At 39.7% G+C, this 19,659-nt stretch overlaps 1 protein-coding gene across 2 annotated transcripts in view; it reads left to right on the forward strand.

The window, feature by feature from the left end:
- The first annotated feature begins 1,890 nt into the window (after positions 1–1,890).
- Positions 1,891–19,659, forward strand: part of LOC125451993 (potassium voltage-gated channel subfamily KQT member 3) — a 399,056-nt gene continuing 381,287 nt past the window's right edge. Inside the window, exon 1 of one of the 2 annotated variants that reach the window (XM_059646073.1) lies at positions 1,891–2,668. In XM_059646073.1, coding sequence (XP_059502056.1) covers positions 2,352–2,668 — 317 coding nt within the window. In that variant the 5' untranslated portion in view covers positions 1,891–2,351. The remainder of the gene's footprint in view (positions 2,669–19,659) is intronic. The other variant, XM_048529840.2, reaches the window with a different exon arrangement.

Genomic DNA, 19,659 nt, shown 5'->3' on the forward strand with positions numbered 1-19,659 from the left:
CGATATGGATTGAGGTGGAAAATGATTTCCATCATGGCTTTAGCGGGAATCGCTTAAAAAGCCCAGTGAGGCCTGTCTTGACATTGGGAGCAACTTGCTGCATCTTCTAACCAAAGGTCCAGGTGTCATTTGTCTGCATGAATGCCTCTTAAACTTTCTTATTGCATCTGCTCCCACCACCTTTCCTGGCAGCATGCTCCAGGCACCTCTGTGTAAAAAAAAAACTTTTCTTACACGTCTTTAAACTTGTCCCCTGCACATTTAACCTATGTCCTCTAGTATTTGACACTTCCATCCTGGGAAAAGACTTTGACTATCCACCCTATTCATGTCCCTCTTAATTTTATAGCAGGTTGCCCATCAGCCTTCAAAGCTTTAGTGAAAGCAACACAAGTTTGTTCAATCCTCTCCTTACAGTGAATATGCTCCAATCCAGGCAACATGATGGTAAACCTCTTCTGTGCCCTGTCAAAAACCTCCATACCTATCCTGTAATGCAGCGACCAGAACCGCACACAGCACTCCAAATATGACTTGCCAACTTTCATACTCAATGTCTTGACTGATGGAGACAAGCATGCCATATGCCTTCTTTATTGCCTTACACATTTGTGTTACCACTTTCAGGGAGCTATGAACTTGGATCCCCAAATCCCTCTGTACATCGATGCTCCTAAGGGGCTGGCCATTTACAGTATACTTTACTCTTGCATTTGACCTACCAAAATGCTTCACCTCACACTTGTCCAGATCAGGTAGGAAGTTGGAAAGTGGTATTTCCAGGGTTATAATCTCAGGATTACTCCCTGTGCCACATGCCAGTGGGGCAGAATAGGAAGATAATATAATTGAATGCAAGGTTAAAGAGCTGATGTAGGATAGTGGCTGCCTCCAGATGGTTATAGTTAGACTGGTGAAATGGGGAAACACATGGTAAGTACAGTTCAATGCAAATACCTGTGGAGTGACATATTTTTGGAGAAACAACATGCAGGTGCCCTCTGATCTAAATGGGTCTTTTTGGGTATGAAGGCTGCAGGACCTTTGGGATCTGGGCTGCATATTCACAAATCCTCGAAGATTCCAGGACAAGCCAATAATGAAGTGCATAGGAGTATTGGTACTGTAGATAGAGTATTGAACAACAAAGTAAGACCATAAGATTCAGGAACAGAATTAGGCCATTCGGCCCAATGAGTTTGCTTTGCTGTTTGGTCTTGGCTGATATGTTTCTTAACCCCATTTTCCTGCTTTCTCCCCATTACCATTGATAAAATTATTTTGAACATTACAAATTTGATTGGTTAGCTGTAATTTTGTACACAATTGGGGCAACACTTCAGGAAGATTGCCAAAACCTCAGAGATGGTACAGATTAGAATATTGGGGAAGAGGGATTCAAGTAATTTAAGAGAGATGAGAGAAGTTCCGATTGTTTACTTTTGGAGCAGAGCAGATTAACGAAAGATCTAATTTCAAATTTGGAAAAGAGCAGGAAGAAGCAGTTTCTTCAGGTTAGTGGTTCAGTAACCAAATGTGATAGCTTTAAAATAATTGGCAAAAGAGGGGAATAGAGGAGAGATCACTTTAGAAGGGGGATGGTTCCGCTCTGGGGCACACTGTCTGCCAGCGTGATGGAGGCAGATTCCATGACAACCTTCAAAAGGCAATTTGAACAGAAATGGGTAAAGGTATGGGGTGACATTACGCCGTCAGCCGGCAAGGCACAGTCCCAGATCCCAACCGTAGAACGCGGCAATACTTGGGAAATAGAAAAATTATGCAGGGGTGTTTCAGCATAGTATTGACCTGCGTGGTAGTCTATTGCTTTTCGATGTGTATTTCTAGAATTTGAAATAAAATAAACCCATCGAAAGCTACGCATTTAAGGATTCCCCCCTCAAATTGATTGTATTAAGATCCTTGGAGATTATCTTTAAGAGATGTAAATGGCAATGCTGATCACGTGTTGGCGTGTAATGAGCTGAATCTGCTTCTGTGCTTCCTGGATCCTTTTGCTTCAACCATCAATAATCCTTCCGCCTCAGAAAAAACCCTGGCAGCAATTCCAGATGCCACCTCTCGGCTGCACAGTCATTAAACCATTGAGCCCTCAGTGAGGGCTGCATCACTGATACCAACAGGTATATATTTAAAAAAAAGTGAGGGCGTAATGCCCGCTCTCCAACCTGATTAAAAGAGGGAGACGCAGAGAGGTCTATTCCATTCCCCGAAGATCCTGATGGGACCTCTCTGTTTAAGCTCTGGTCTCTGTTTACGAGCCATGGCATTTGTTTCCTGCACGCTTTCTGCCAGCCTGCCTACAGTGAGCATCGGCGTGTCTGCAGACCATGGGGCTCAAGTCCAGGAATGGTGATGGCTCGGGCGAAGGCAAAAAGCTGCGGGTGGGATTCGCTACTGATCCCGAGCCCGGGGTGGGGGGACTCGGTCTGAACTCCGGGGCGGACCGGGACGGCGCTCTGCTGCTGGAGGGACGGAGCAAAGAAGACAACAAACCGGGACCGAAGGAAGGTCTGAACCTCCTGACCAAACCTCTGAGCCACAATCAACCGAACAGAAGGAAAGCCACCTACAGAAAACTGCAGAACTTTATCTATGATGCGCTAGAGAGACCCGGAGGATGGGCACTGGTCTATCACGCCTTCGTGTGAGTACTGGTCGCATCCTCCTTTCGTATTTGTTGCTTGGTTTTATTCGTACGCACAACAGGGCGATTTCCCTGTTCCCCCCCCCACCTCTATTTTGTTGCATTGAATTACCGCGTTTCGTTTGCCTAATCCTAAAATGTTGACAGTGAGGGTACCTTCATATTACTGCTTCAGTCAAACATAAACCTCGATCGATCTTCTTTGCCGATGTTAATTTGTCATGTATTTATTCCATTTATTTTTATTTGACTACTTTTTAATATTAGCTGACAGAAATTCTATTTCCACGTTCCGATGTATTTCCCCTACGCTTTTTTTTTGTTACAGGATCCTGTACAATTTCAGGTAACGTAACAAAGGGGAATATATTTTGTTGCTGGACTTGTTGTGCCTTAGTACCAAAGAACCACACCTAACACCCAATTGAAGAAATTGGCGGTGCTTGCAGAGTCGTGTGGGTGTCAGAGTGGCTCGGGGCATTGCTATTGGTCAGCCTAAGTCCTGAATTCCTTGTACCTCCCCTAGTTGTAGATGAAACCCATTGCGTGAAGCTGTAACGCCGAGTTCAGGGATATCCAGTTAGACAGTGATATGCAATGACTGACTTTACCAGTTCCGAATGTACTTGTAAGTCTACAGCCACACACGTAGAGTCAGAGAGCCATATTACATAGAAACAGGGTCTTCGGCCCGCCGTGTCTGTACCGACCAACAAACACTAAATCTATTTACCTGCAGTGGTCAACTGTCCACTCCAAAGGTGGGAAAAAATTTGCAGGCAAATTATATTTTAAAAAATAGCTGATATTTATTTTCAGATTTACATTTCTTTGTTTTAAGTATCAACAATTAGCTGTTACTAGAAAATGATACATTTCCGCTTTCCAACCAGAATTGCTAATGGATGGTGTACAGTGATTGATGGGAACTTTTGTCCGAAGTAAAGTTTACTCTCATTTGTTTCCAGTGGGAGAAATGTTCCTTCTCATCATTCAGATTCCATCAGCTAGTGAATGGAAAGAGTTGCCTTCCACACTTTGTTGAATATATGGATGTATGCAAGTGTAGACTTTAATACAAATATAGTCATAATATTAGGTTTCTCAATAAAATATGAGAGACTAATACATGCCAGTGAGATTAACAATCTAGTAGGCAACAATCTAGTGATGTCCCGGACCACAAAAATGAAGCTTGATAGTTGTGCTTAGTCCATAGAACAAGATTCAGTTTTATCATCAATGAAGACGCTCATGAATAATTCAAGATAAAATCACTATGTAAAATATAATGCATTTTATATTGATCATATTTATGGTAGTGTTCTTAACATTCCTCCAGTCATCTGTCATTGAAACTTATTACTCCACATTTCAATTTAGTAATGATGTAAATTCAGAAAAAAAGTGAAGCTATGTAAAAGTGTTGGACCTAGGAGAATGCATTATTTTCATGAATAGAAAGTAAATCAGATTCATACAATGTTCTGTTTCCACCAGATCATGTTCTGTGCACTTCACAAGAGGTCTCTCTAGTTAGCCTGTACCCCTATAAACTGGAATATGACTTTGCATAATGTTGAAAGAAAAATTCTACCTAATTACCTGTGTTTCAAAAGTTCCTTATTTTCTCTTGGTCTTTGGACAGCCGACGAACAAATCATTCCCATGGTTTCTGACTACAGCTTTGGAGCATGCATCCAGTTTCTTCACACGAAAATGCAGATTGCAGTTAAAAATCAATACCTCAGAATTCACTTGATATTAGGACCTTGGTTTGATGAAATACCATAATGTTTTGTTAATTTCTTTAATTGTCTGACCATGTTACCTTGATAGTAGCACTGTCACATTCACTATTGCTACTTAGAGTTTCTATGCGCTAACATGTTTCATTGAGAGTAAGATTGCATCCAAGACATGTCTGTATAAATAACCCAGATCTACAGCTATATCATTCTGTTTCAGTGCTGTAACCATTTTATTCACAAATTTGACAATCTTGCAGTGGATTCTGGATCCCTTATGTAAATTAAGGACTGCAGAGGTCTGAGCAATAAAAGCTGTAGCCTGACAAAAGATGTAGTTTTCCGACTTATAGCTAATTTTCTATCCATTTTCATATTTTACCCAGGATGTACATGATTTACTTTGTTAAATATAGCCTGAAATACAAAAACAAAGGAAACAATGCTATGCCCACATGAAACACAAGTAAGATGTCAACTGGAATATTGTGTTCAGTTTTGGACATTAGACTTCAGAAATGGTTTTTAGTGATAGAAACTTAACCAGAAGATTTGGTTCAATGTATTTGTAAACAGAAAACCAAGATGACAGTAGAGTAATTTGTAATGCACTAACTGAAAGGATGGTGGAAACAGTTTCAATAATCAATGTCCAAAGAAGTTTGGATAAATAGTTTGGCAAGGAATAAAAACGTAGGGTAATGGAGAAAGTGCAAAAAGTGAGACTAATTGGATAGTTGTAGCAAAGAACCAGCAGGACAGAATAAATGGAATGCTCTCCTTGTAATCATTCTGATTTCAGGCTGTACCTCAATTAATGCTTCCTATGTGTAATTTTATTAAAAGACTTTGGAATAAATTATGTCTAGGAATCTCAATGTTTACTTTCAATATCTGAAGATAGCAGAACATTGCATTTTTATTATTTATAATTTGCTTTTGTTACTAAAATCATTTTTTTATATCTTAGGTTGTTCCTATACAACATTTCTCCCTTAAGAATGATTTCCATTACTTTAACTGATGCAAAGGTTTGGCTTATAGATTTTTAATTATGTGGAAATAATTGATTGATCTTAGTACATATTTAAAACAGGAAACAAATGCTGAAACTCACTCTTCAACCACAATGTCTAATTGCTGTTATGAATTTGGCCTAAGGTTACTCAGGAATTTCACAGTTGTATGAAATAACTTCAGAAGTTGGGATCTATTAGGCTGGTGGTTAAAACACTGGCTGCTTTCAGTCTGCATTTGTCAGATTATTATTCACCTCTAAAAACCATGCCATCTAGAATGTGATGTCTGACTTGTGCTGACATAAGAGATAAAAGCAGGAGTAGACCATATGACCATTTACGCCTACTGTGGCAATTAATAAGATCATGGTTGATCCTCGATCTCAACTCCACTTTAGTACCTGTTCCCTTGATACGTTTGGAGTCCAAAAATATATTGATCTCATGGTTGATCCTCGATCTCAACTCCACTTTAGTATCTGTTCCCTTGATACGTTTGGAGTCCAAAAATATATTGATCTCAGCCTTGAATTTACTCATGACTCAGCATTCACAGCCTGCTGACACATAAAGCTAATGTCGTATACAAAGGATTGAAAGCAAGTACATTTAATACCTATATTGTGTCATAAACATCCAGTTGTTCCCTTACAGAGTGAATCAGTGCTCCACAGATTATTGTGGATCTCAAAAAGTGACAGTCACATCACTAGGTCCCAAAGTTAAGGGAAATAGGAGAACAAATATTTAAGCAAATTTCTGAAAATAGCAAAAAAATCATGGACTGGCGATAGAACGGAATTCCGACTAACCTAATGAACATGTGTAGAATAGATATAAAATATATTAGCTGAAGTTCTTCTATCAGCAAGAAACGTTGGAAATGGAGCTACAGAACTTTGATGGGGTCAGATGAGATGCTGTACTTATTATTCTTACATGAGATGGTGGCATTGTTGGCATTGCCCTTGAAGTCATTGACACCCTTGGCCAATTTCTCAGGACAGTTGAGAGCTAATTGCTGTTGGTCTGAAGGCACATATAAGTCGGACAAGATAAGGATGACAAATTTCCTTCCTTAAATTACATTAGTGAATCAATTGGTCTTTATGACAATTGAAAGTGCCTGAATAGAAGCCAGTAGATTAGCTGTGTATTCCAGCTTTTATTCAATTAAAATTTCACCATCTGCCACGGTGGAACTTTAACTTCTGTGCCCACTAACATTATCACTTTGCCACCGCATTTTCAATGGGTGAATACAAGGCTCTTGAAAGACAAAGACTGTCAGATTGCCTCACATCAATTTATCCTGTGCTGTGATCTTTGCTGATGTCTTGTTTGCAGGACTGGCATCTGCTCTGGAATTTATGAAACAACACGCTTAAGAGCTGCTAACTGAGGCCCTTAAGAGGCTAACTATTGGCCATTTACAGGATTTCATACTGCACCACTGGTACTAAGTGTTGGAGCAAGTATGGAGCATGACAAGCAAACCCTGGCATGCTTGCCAGCTCAAGAACTGCAGTCAACATTGCTATCACTGCTCAGGTTTCTGCTTCTGATAACTCTTCTAAGCTCTTTTAAAATCTTTATGCATGTTCCGAAGTTCAAACTCTATTTTTATGATTTCTAATATTGCTCACCATTGTAGTACCTTATACATTCGGTTTGATTTGGGCTACAGCTTTTAAATTTCTTTTCCCAATGGCAATGCAGGCATAAAAGAAGGTCAGTGTGCAGAGTGTTGTCAAGCATTACCATAATTCATTTCAATCAGTGCTTCAGCCCTAAAGGAAGAGAGACAGAAAAAAAAAGTGGCTATATTCCAAGGAACCTGAACTCAGTCTACATACATAATCTCTCGTAACACACTAACCTCCCTTAAATGGGTGTTTTTTGGAATAGCATGGGGAAGTTATGCTGAGGTTGCTCCTAAAAGGCCTTGTTGTTTCGTTACAATCAATTTTTCTGCCTACTCCCAAAAACTTCTAACGAATTGATCACAATAATTGCTGAACCTTCTTAGGAAAATGCACTACTAAGATACTGCCAATGTTATTGGTTCTACTTTGAGCTGTTATTTTGTCCTCCACAAAATATTTTGCACCCACTACCTTGGCACCTGGGAGGCAGTGCACTATTTGGGATCCTTGGGTTGCAGCTACAGTAAAACCCTCTATATATTTTTCTACCTGTGAAGCTCATTATTACTAGAATGTTACTGCACTTGACTTCCAAACGGCAAATGATAAGTACCAGCTTAACACATTTACAAGCAACAATTGTACTTTTGTTGAGATTCTTGTGACCTGTTGCTTTTCAGCTTTTGTATCTTCCTCGAGACTACGTAAAATTATCATGAATGTTCTGAAGTTACTGTGATGTGAATTCATTTTTTTTCATTATTTGTTCATTCCAGTGTCCAATGGGAGAGGCTATTTCTAAAAAAACCGACTCTTGTCTTTTCTGTATGATTTTTCATTGAAAGAAAATCAGTAAACCTTGGTTTCAGTGACTTTGTTTTCCATTGAATAAATTGCATTTGCAAGTAGTTGCATTTAGGCATATTTTTGTCTAAATAGTTGCAAATGACTTGCCAAGAAATACATTCATCAAAATGATCAAACGAACACCACACAACTGCACTGCTTTATTCAGAGGCTGGGGAAAGGCTAATTATTAAGATTTAAATAAAATAGAATTCATCAAGACACTATTTAAAATTATCATGAAATTATTTTGAAGTTACTGCGGTGCAAGTTACTTTTTTTCCAATATTTGCACATCTCAGTCTCCAGTAGGAGATGCTACATCTTTAAAAACTCCTTCAAAAGCTCAATGGTAAATCCTACTTTAGTTGTCAGCCAGCAGACTAAGACCTAGCTGTGGTGCAGGAAGAAATTTAATGACCTTAGTAGAATTGTCAAAGCAAGGCACCACTTTACATACTTCTTACTCTGTATACAGCTTCAAAATACTAGACCATGGCTTGAGCACTACTGCTCTCAAAACTACGTTCCTCTTTTTACACAAACTTGCTACTTTGTCTCAGCATGCACAGTATATTAAGCTATCATTCCAATCAGTGTTGCAATGAAAAATACATCATTCTATTGTAAGAATGTTGTAATTTATGATATTTCTATTTCAAAATCATTTGTTTAGATCTTACCATTACCTATTATTTTTCCTGTGGTTTCTAAGTTATGCTGAGTGTGATGGGTTTGAGAACTGAGGATTTTGAATAGCCTACAAAACATTAATAATGCTTTCATCTCTGATGCTAAGACCATGGAATCTCAATTGGATATTACACACAATAGTAAGAGTAAAGTGCAGTCCCATCAAATACCTGATCTAATTAATTACAGGTGGGCTTGCACGACTCTACAAAAATGAGGTGAATTGTTTGAATCTTCTGAAATAAGGTGAATCAAGGTCAAACTTCTGACAATAATTCTATGTTATTCTACCAAAGGATTGCATTACATCTAGTGACAAGGCTAAGTTGAATGATAGCCATGTGACAAACATTGACGCTTTCACTATTGGAACAATATTGTCGTTTTACCAAAACAACATGATCTTTCTGAATTGTACGGGAGTTTGCAAGTTAAAAAATTTTGTCAGCATTATATTTAATACTTTATTCTTCACAGAAAACAGAAAATTAGACTTTAATTTTAATTTGGTGGGCAATTAATACACTGTTTTCTTTCACAATTTTAGATTCAGAAGCATAAAGATGTCTATTAGAATATGATCTTGATCAAAGCAGCTAGTTATTCAGATCAAGTGATTTTGAAAATACATATTTGTTAAGAGGAAAACCACAAATGGTGGCAAACTGAAATATGAACAGATACTAGAAAAAACACAACAGGTTAGTCAGCAAATAGAAAACAACCTCTGCTAGTAATGCTAGAGGCATAGTGCATCACTCGACTTAATGAATATTAATATTAGAGATTTTCTTTTTGGTTTAACATTTGCTGATCAATTAATGTTGTATTGAGAGTCTTCCGATCTGTAACTATTAAAGAGGAAACTTTGTTATCAAATGCCATGGTTTATTTACCTATCACACAAAGGAAACACAGTATATGTGTAAAGATTGTGGCTTTATTCCTATGTCTATTATGAAGCTGGATATATGTTTCTCAGACAACCCTGTTTTTGCTTCTGAAATTCTTTTGATACCCATTGTTATTGAGTTTTCAGTACAAGTATTATGATATGGCATGGGATTGCATTAACAATTATGAGGTTAATAGGGTTGTGTATAGCTGAAAGGAGATACGTTTTGTCAAAACGTCTTTTAGCCTTGCGCTCATCAGAGCATTTGTAAGAATGCCAATGCAAAGGGGTCAGAAATCTAATAGTCCAATATAGTCCAATAATCTGGTGTGTTTTCTGACCATGTTCAGCCCAACACCAGCACCTTCACATAATGTAGAGGGGAATAGAATTTTATGCTGTATGAGAAGAGAGTGCTATATGACCAAGGATGTGATTAATGATGAAATAACATTTCTTATATATGCCTGAGGGTGCTAAGAATTCTGTTGATACCTATTTTAAGATTGCCAACTGGGCTCACGGTATGGTGCTATTTGCATGTGCTAGGAGCTGCTTTAATTAAGACAAAGTACCTTTTGTTTAGACAGAAAGGAGATGTATACACATTTCACCTGTTCCAACTTAATAAAATAGGTGCCAGCCATTCTTCTTATTCCTGAGGGCAATACCTTTACCTTGCGAGGCAACCCATTTGGAATTTAAACTAAGCATGGCAATTAATTGTCAGTCATAACCCAGTGCTGCATAACTCCTGTACAATTCAGAAAGATCATGTTGTTTTGGTAAAACGACAATATTGTTTCAATAGTGAAAGCGTCAATGTTTGTCACATGGCTCTCATTCAACTTAGCCTTGTCACTAGATGTAATGCAATCCTTTGGTAGAATAACATAGAATTATTGTCAGAAGTTTGATTTTGAGTCACCTTATTTCAGAAGATTCAAAAAATTCATCTTATTATCATTTTTGTTGAGTTGTGCAAGCCCACTTGTAATTAATTAGATCAGGTATTTGATGGGACTGCACTTCACTCTTACTTCTATCAATCACAATTTGCTTGTCAGCCAATTAGCACATACTTCATACAGTAAAAACATGTTGTTTCTCTTTGCCTGATATATTTGCAAATGGCCTGATAAGAGCAAGATGAAAAGCTTTGACAGAGTATTTTTCTTTTAAGCAATATTCAATTTCTGTATTGCCAAAATACTGTTTGTTTGTAAGGTTTTGTGCCTGTGTCTTTAGTCTCACCATGGCAGCAGAATTCAATAATAATCTGGAAACAATGATGACCGTATCAGGCTATCAGGTCTGGTGGTATACCCTCCTCCACTAGTCCTCTCGGAAGAGGAGCCCTCTCCTTTGAACCAGTCTCCACCAGGAGCCCAAGATCACTATTGTAGAAGTGTGACCTCATCTTCCTGTTTTTTCAGATTCCATCCTTTACCAAAATGTCTGGTTATGCAGTGACCTTTCAAATACGGGAGAACAAAGTGTGGAGCTGGATGAACACAGCAGGCCAAGCGGCACCTTAGGAGCAGGAAAGCTGACATTTTGGGCCTAGACCCTTCATCAGAAAAGGGTGATGGGGAGAGGATTCTGAAGTAAATAGGGAGAGAGGAAGAGGCGGACCGAAGATGGATAGAGGAGAAGATAGGTGGGGAGGTCGGGAGGGGATAGGTCAGTCCGGGGAGGACGGACAGGTCAAGGAGCAGGATGAGGTTAGTAGGTAGGAAATGGAGGTGTGGCTTGAGTTGGGAGGAGGGGATAGGTGAAAGGAAGAACAGGTTAGGGAGGCGGGGATGAGCTGGGCTGGTTTTGGGATGCAGTGGGGGGAGGGGAGATTCTGAAGCTGGTGAAATCCACGTTGATACCATTGGGCAGCAGGGTTCCCAAGCGGAACATGAGTTGCTGTTCCTGCAACCTACGGGTGACATCATTGTGGCACTGCAGGAGACCCAGGATGGACATGTTGTCTAAGGAATGGGAGGGGGAGTTAAAATGGTTCACGACTGGGAGGTGCAGTTGCTTATTGCGAACCGAGCGTAGGTGTTCTGCAGAGCGGTCCCCAAGCCTCCACTTGGCTTCCCCAATGTAGAGGAGGCCACAACGGGTACAGCGGATGCAGTATACCACATTGGCAGATGTGCAGGTGAACATCTGCTTGATGCGGAAAGTCATCTTGGGGCCTGGGACCTCTTTGCAGAACACCTACACTCGGTTCGCAATAAACAACTGCATCTCCCAGTCGTCAACCATTTTAACGCCCCCTCCCATTCCTTAGACACCATGTCCATCCTGAGCCTCCTGCAGTGCTGTAATGATGCCACCCGTAAGATGCAGGAACAGCAACTCACATTCCACTTGGGAACCCTGCAGCCCAATGGTATCAATGTGGATTTCACCAGCTTCAAAATCTCCCCTCCCCCCACTGCATCCCAAAACCAGCCCAGCTCATCCCCGCCTCCCTAACCTGTCCTGCCTCTCACCTACCCCCTCCTCCCACTTCAAGCAGCACCTCCATTTCCTACCTACTAACCTCATCCCACCCCCTTGACCTGTCCGTCCTCCCCGGACTGACCTATCCCCTCCCTACTTCCCCAACTATACGCTCCTCTCCACCTACCTTCTCCTCTATCCATCTTCAGTCCACCTCCCCCTCTCTCCCTATTTATTTCAGAGTCCTGTCCCCATCCCCCTTTTCTGCTGAAGGGCCTAGGCCCGAAACGTCAGCTTTCCTGCTCCTAAGGTGCTGCTGGGCCTGCTGTGTTCATCCAGCTCCACACTTTGTTATCTCGGATTCTCCAGCATCTGCAGTTCCCATTATCTCTGATCACCTTTCAAATACGGTGCAGGTGCCAATGAATCTGGGCTTTTGGCAGATATTTGGTGAGTGGCAAGTAATTCTAGGAATGGCGTGTGGTAGGATTGGGCCAGAATTGGATGTGAGGGACACCATAGTGTGAGGGGAGGTAATTAATGAAGTGCACGTGGAATGCTATGGCAATAATTTCTGCTCGGTTTCTCAATGAGAATCTCTCCAAGAGACTTAATGCAACTTGTATTTATTCAAAACAAGGTAAGATTCAGCCCCATGTTTATTGGCCTCATTTCTTTCAACATCTAATTGTACCTCTAACTTACTATTCAGTATATTTCTTCTGCAATGGAATTCTAATTTGTTGAAGTCTTTCCTTTTATTGCTTTGTTCTGTCTCAGCTCTTTCCTTTGACTTTACTGTCCCTTTGAGTTTGGCAACATCAGCAAATCTAATTGCTTTGCATGCTCTGAATCTAAGTTATTTATCCAAATTAGTAGCAGCAACAGTGACAGCAGTAAGGCGTTACACACTCCTCCTAGCATTTACCTGCCGCCTTAAACTGATATTACTCATCTCACACGTCCGTGTATTTTCTATTCTTTGCTCAATTTCTTCATGTGCATTGTGACTGTATGTTTTGAAATGCTCATACTTCCAGTTTAAAGATGAGCCCTTTAAATTGATTTTTAATTTAATTTCGTTATTGCTGTGTAGATGGATCTCACGTTTACACTTCGTAATCAATTCCATAATTTTACCTAAATGGAAACTTGGGTCTGCTTTTGCCTTTATCTCTTTCTTCACTGTTTTTAACAATGAGCATGGCACTAACTTACTTCCAGTCTTCTGGCACCTCTCCAATGTCTACTGACTTCTTTGTTATGAATCAGTGCTTCAAAAGTCAACCTCAGCTGCACTGCTGATTATTCCTTTCTTTTACAGTTTTGATTGGTTTGCTAATCTGTTTAAACTCACAGCTGCATCATTGATGTTTTTCATCGTTAATTTGTAATGATCCTATATACTGAACAGCGCTAATTTTTGGTAGACGGTTGATATTCTCTTTTAGTTCAGTGTCATTAGTTTCTTTCAAAAGCAGACACTGAAAATGAGAGCAATCTAATCTAGTCCCATGAGATGCAGTTTAACTGCACATATTGGTCTGACAGTTTCTCATATCAATATACTCACAAAATCACAGGATGCACATATACTCAATGAATAAATAGTAACGAAGTCTTTTGCAGTGCAGTGTAGTGCATATCACAGTGTGGCTGACATTTTGTATCTATCGAGAGTATTTCTATAAAAGTCAATATTTACAATGAATGTGACTCAGCACGGCAGCACGGTGGCTCAGTGGTTAGCACTGCAGCCTCACAGCACCAGGGACCCGGGTTCAATTCCAGCCTCGGGTAACTGTCTGTGTGGAGTTTGCACATTCTCCCCATGTGTGCGCGTGGGTTTCCTCCCACATTCCAAAGATGTGGGGTCTAGGTGGATTGGCCATGCTAAATTGCCCATAGTATTCAGGGGTGTGAGGGTTATAGGGGGGTTGGGTCTGGGTGGGATATATCAAGGGGCAGTGTGGACTTGTTGGGCCGAAGGGCCTGTTTCCACGCTGTAGGTTATCTAATTCAGTTCCTCTCTATACATTGAATGCCTCTGTGTCTTTTAAAAAATGAGCCAATCTCAGTTTCCACACATCTTTTATAGAATATGGCTTGGTTTCACTGCTCCTTACCAGAAATGCTGTAATGTGGGCCTCCTCCCTACTGATGTGATTACTTGGTAAAAGGTGTCACATATTCTTTGCTGTGTCTTTATTTGAGATGCTGGTTGGCTTTTCAGAGGTTCAAAATCGCTAAATGATTTCATCGTCGAAATCACAGTGGTATACTCAGGCTACAATGATCATCCTCTGAACGAAAGCAACCAAATATTCTTTGTAGAGCACTACAGCCACGGTGAGGGGACTGAACAGGGTGGGGATGGGTGGTGAGCTGGGGGCTTTGATTCAAATTGACCTCAGTTTTGCTCAGGGCATAGGTTCTTTACTTAGTTAACTGCTGCCTTGTTATTACATATTGCCTTCCTGTAAGTAATTTGCAAATGAGACAAATGCAATGTGAGAAAAATCTGTTTTTTATGCAGTTACAGTCTGGAGTGCACAATGTGGAAGTGTGGTGGGTGTGGGCTCAGTCAAGACATTCAAGAGGACATCAAATGATTATTTCTGTTCAAATAATGTGCAGGATTTTGAAGACAAGGCAAGACAATGGCACCAAGTCATAATGCCCATTTGTAGAGCTAGAGCAGATACAATAGGCTGAATAACCTTTTAAAATTAACTAATGGGATGTGGACATTGGTGGTTGAGCCAGCATTAAATGTCCATCAATTAAGAGTCAACCACATTGCTGAGAATCTGAAATCATACATAGGCCAGGCCAAGTAAGGATGGGAGATTTCTTTCCCTATGGGACATTAGTGGACCAGATGGGATTTTATAACAATCAACAGTGGTTACATAGTTGATATTAGATTAGTGTTTTTTATTGCAGATCTTTATTGAATTTAACCGTCTGCTGTGATGAGATTTGAACCAAACATTAGCCTAGGGTTCAGGATCAGAAGTCAAGTGACATTACCATTACACTGCCATCAGTACCTCTCCTAGTCCATAACCTCCTTCCTGTATAACAAACTGAGATTAAGTGACAATGGTACCCACACTCCAGGAACACTTATTTGGCTGAGTAGCTCTTTGTGATATCCTGGGGCTATTAAATATTTTATTATAAATGCAAATCTATCTTGTATGTCTGCAGCCTTTTGGAAGAAAGCTGTTAGACTACATATCAATGCTACTTAGTGGATGGAAGGCAATTTAATGAATATACTTGCAAACAGTGTAGCTCTTACTTCACAATAAGTGAGTCAGCAATCCTCCTTTGATAAATGTACTTCCAAATAGCTAAAATTCAGGACAAGTTGAGTGCCCATTTAGAATGGGCAGAGTCTTAATTGAAAATATTAAATTGTTATAAGATGAAATGTAAACAAATACATTCCAAAGTAATAAGGTTCATGCATGCCTGTGACTTGTGATAAAGGCTTGTGAAACGTGATTATCAACGGGGAATTTAAATTTTAAAGTAGGGGTTAATAGATTTTTTTAGTTCTGAGAAAGTGGCATTTTTAAATGTCAGAAAATAATTTTTGAAAATATTGTTCTGAAAGAAAGCATGTGATTTAAACCAAATGGTTAGATAGACTGCCTGGGGAATTAATAGATGAAATACTTACAAAGATTTATGGCATATGGAAAGACAGACCAGGGGCCACAACCCAGTTTCAGTTGAGTTTCATATAAGTAGAAGGCCAGTTTAGTTCGTGGCTGTCTAAGGTTGAAAGAATGTTTATGCTGTTTAGGTAGCAGGGCTTTTCTTCAAATTCAGTTTGGAAAAATCAGTGAAGTAGCTAGGTTTGTGTATCTTGAGGAGAGACAGTAACAGAGAGAATTACATCTGGTGAATGTGTAGAAAGTTGCCAAAGGAAATTCTTGCAATTCTATCAGTTAAGTAAGAAATTAAAGAGTTAAGATAGGAGGGGTACTTCACTAGAGTTGAATACCATTAAAAGAAATTTGTAGGAAAGGTGTTGATATTTTTCTTTTATGCTGATATCTTTACAACTTGTCATGTATATAACTTCTTCCCCTTTGTATAATAAACTTGTAGTTTGTTTAAAGAACATTGGCAGCCATATGTGTACAAATAATGCAAGCTAAACCCAGGTTCTATTGAGCCAGTATCACTCTGGAGAATGACATGTCCAGTATCCCCATTAGCTAGGATTATAACAGAAGCACAAATTTGTACAATCTAAAGTATATTCCAGTCTAGGCACCAAAGGATTTTTGCTATATTTTCTGAACTTCCACTGCATCTGACAAAGCTTTGTGCCACTGTCAAAATTTTTAGAAAATGGCGTCTTGTATACGTAGCTGTCAGCTATTTATAAAAGTGCATCAAGTTTCTTCTGTTTCCTTCATGTAATGTACATGACTCAAAAATAGTCCTAGCATCTTCAATGTCTGTCACAGTATGCACCTTAAATGAATTTCTCAAAATGTCAGTTTCTGTAGATACGTATCTTGTAGTTTTTAACCTAATAATTGACTTTAAAAATAAACATCAGCGCGTTCCTCATATATTTTACTCAGTTTTGGGGAAGGCCAATGGACCTGAACCATGAACTCTGATTTCTCTCCACAGATGCTGCCAGACCGGTTGAGCTTTTCCAGCATGTTTTGTTTTTGCTTGTGTTTTACATGTGCTGACAAAACCTGAATACTCAAGCGGTCTTGAAATTTAAGATCAGCAAGACAGAGGAAGCAACACTACCTATCGACACCACATGAAGTATCATTCATTCTCTTTTGCAGAAAAAAGCTATCTGTTTATTAGCCCAATTTGTTGCCTGCTGTTGTATGTCTTTTTGACTTCCTTACAATTTCAATACTTTTAAAAAAAATTTAGGCATTTTGTTTTACTACTGATATAAAGGATTGTAGTTCTTTACAAAACGATGCGTTTGACCCACAGTTCAGAGCATCTGTATCTCTCTCACCAGTACGTTCTGTGTATTACCTCAGGTTCTGTAATCACTTTGTGTGCCCTTATGTACATACCAAATTTTTCAATATGCAATATATTTCAGAGCCAGCTTCTCATATGTTTCCAATATCTAAGTAACAGTTCTAGAATGCACGATATTTGTCCCGGTTTCTGTTCCTCCATTTCTGTGTGAATCTCATTAGACATTCTATGTAGCGTGTATGTATGAAATCCGTAGTTTCAAAGTATTTTTAAGATGAATTACTGTGATTGAAAAGGAAAACTGTGAAAGAAACCTATCCCTACTAGTTGCCTGGCCCTACAAGATGCTAAGAAAACTAAGACTCAAACTGAATTTGGAAGCCCAAACTTCCTGAATGGAATTGTATAAAAGGGGCTACATCAAGGATTGCAGTGGTTCATGAAGGCACTCATTGTCACTTCCTCTAAGGAAGTTGGGGACAGGAAGTAAATGCAAGCCTAATCAGTGGTACTCACATTCCATGATTGATGAAGAAGAGCCATGAAGGCTAGTTGTTTGGTACAGCAGACTGAAGCTAGATTTATAATCATAGAACCAGAGAAGTATTTAGTCGCAAAAGTAGACCATTCAGCCCATTGTACCTGCTCCGGCTCCTTAAATGAGCATCGTTACCTAGTGCTAATTTCCTACTTTTTTCACATGCGTTGACGCATTATTTCTATCCAAATAATCGCCCCATGCAGTCCAGAATGCCTCAGTTGAAACTGCTTGCATGCATTTCCAGCTGTGCATTCACACCCTAACTACTTACTGTATGAAAACGTAGTTTTCCTCACTTCACTCTTGCTTCTTTTGCAGATCACTTTAAATCTCTGCCTGCTTGTTCTTGTTCCTTTTATTACTGTATCTGTAAATATGTGCCTTCAGAAAATCCATGTACGTCACATCAACAGCATTGAGCCTTCCAAAAATTCTATGATTTCACTTTTTGAAATCTGTCCTGACTATTCCTAATCAACCCATCTTTTCCATGTAACTGCTAATTGTAGAACAGTTGTTTTTAAAAGCTTCTCCATCACTAAAGTAATTTATGCATGGAGCCAGAGGAAGAGGGAACATTGGCATTCACAAAGGAGGAGGATGTTGGATGATGCATCTCGGGAGGAGTATGTTGATATTCTAAGGCATGTCAATGTGCTAAAGGTGTTGGGTGTTTTGAAAAGCATTTAGGTAGACAAGTCCCCAGGACCTAATGGGACCTATCCTAGAATGCTGGGGGACACATCTAAGGGGCCTTGTATGAAAGCTTTTATCCTCTTTGGTGACAGGAGAAGTCCCAGATGCTTGGAGAATGGCCAATGTTCTTCCATAGTTTAAGAAGGGCAACAGGGATAATCTAGAAAATTACAGGCTGGCAAGCCTTAGATCAGTGTAGGGAAATTATTGCAGAAGATTCTCAGGGATAGGATTAATTCACATTTGAAAATGTATGGACTTACTAGCGATAGGCAGCATGGATTTGAGCAGCGTGGGTCGTGTCTCACAAGTTTGATTGAGTTCTTTGAGGAGATGACAAAGATGATTGATGAGGGCAGAGCAGTGGAGGTTTCTTCAGCAAGACCTTTGACAAGGTCCCTCATGGCAAGGTCAATCCCTGATACAGAAGGGGAGGTCCCGTGGGATCCATGGTTACTTGGTAAGATGGATACAGATCTGGCTTAGTCATAGACGACAGAGAGCAGCAGTGGAAGGGAAGTCTGTGACCAGTAGTGCTTCACAGGGTCACTGCTGGTACCCCTGTTGTTTGTTACATATATAAATGATTTGGAGGAGAATGTGGGTGGCCTGATTAGTAAGTTTCCGTATGACACAAAGATTGGGGGAGCTGTGGATAATGAGGAAAATTGCCAAAGGACTCAGCAAGGTATAGAGAGGCTTGCGATTTGGGCCAAGTAATGGCAGATGGAGTTCAATCTGAACAAATGTGAGATTTTGCAAGATCAAATGCAGGAGAGAAGGGCACAGTAAGTGGCAGAACACCTAGTAGCATCAACAACAGAGGGATCTAGGCATATATATCCACAGTTCTGTGAAAGTGGCAGCACAAGTGGATAGGGTGGTCAAGAAGGCATGTGACATGCACACGTTCATCAGTTGGGGCATACAAGAGTATTAATATTGGCAAGCCATGTTGCAGCTTGTATAGAATTTTAATTAAGCTACATTGAGAATATTGTATATAGTTCCGATTGCTAAACTAGTAGAAGGATGTGGAGGCTTTAGAGAGGGTACTGAAACAGTTTTTCAGGATGTTGCCTGGTTTGGAGGGTATTAGCTCTGAGGATAGATTGGACAAAATAATTTGTTCTAACTTGAACGCTGAAGGATTGGGGTGACTTGATAGAAATTTATAAAATTATGAGAGCTGTTGATAGAATGGATCTTAGACAATTTTTTTTCAAGGCAGAAATGTCAATTACTAGGGCAGATTGGTTTGAGGTAAAATAGGGTAAATTTAAAGGAGCTATGAGAGGTAATTCACTTATTTTTTCAACTCAGCAAAGTTGTCACACATAGCTGAGCAACTTTCCACCTCAAAACCACTGTGACTTGTTTGTATTCTCCTAACCACCATCTGTAATCACTCATGGAGCCAACTAAGTGTTAAATGCAAAGCTAGTTAAGGGTGGCATGGTGGCTCAGTGATTAGCACTG

Source organism: Stegostoma tigrinum, chromosome 5 (assembly GCF_030684315.1).
Source record: "Stegostoma tigrinum isolate sSteTig4 chromosome 5, sSteTig4.hap1, whole genome shotgun sequence".
In the NCBI taxonomy this organism is placed as follows: domain Eukaryota; kingdom Metazoa; phylum Chordata; class Chondrichthyes; order Orectolobiformes; family Stegostomatidae; genus Stegostoma; species Stegostoma tigrinum.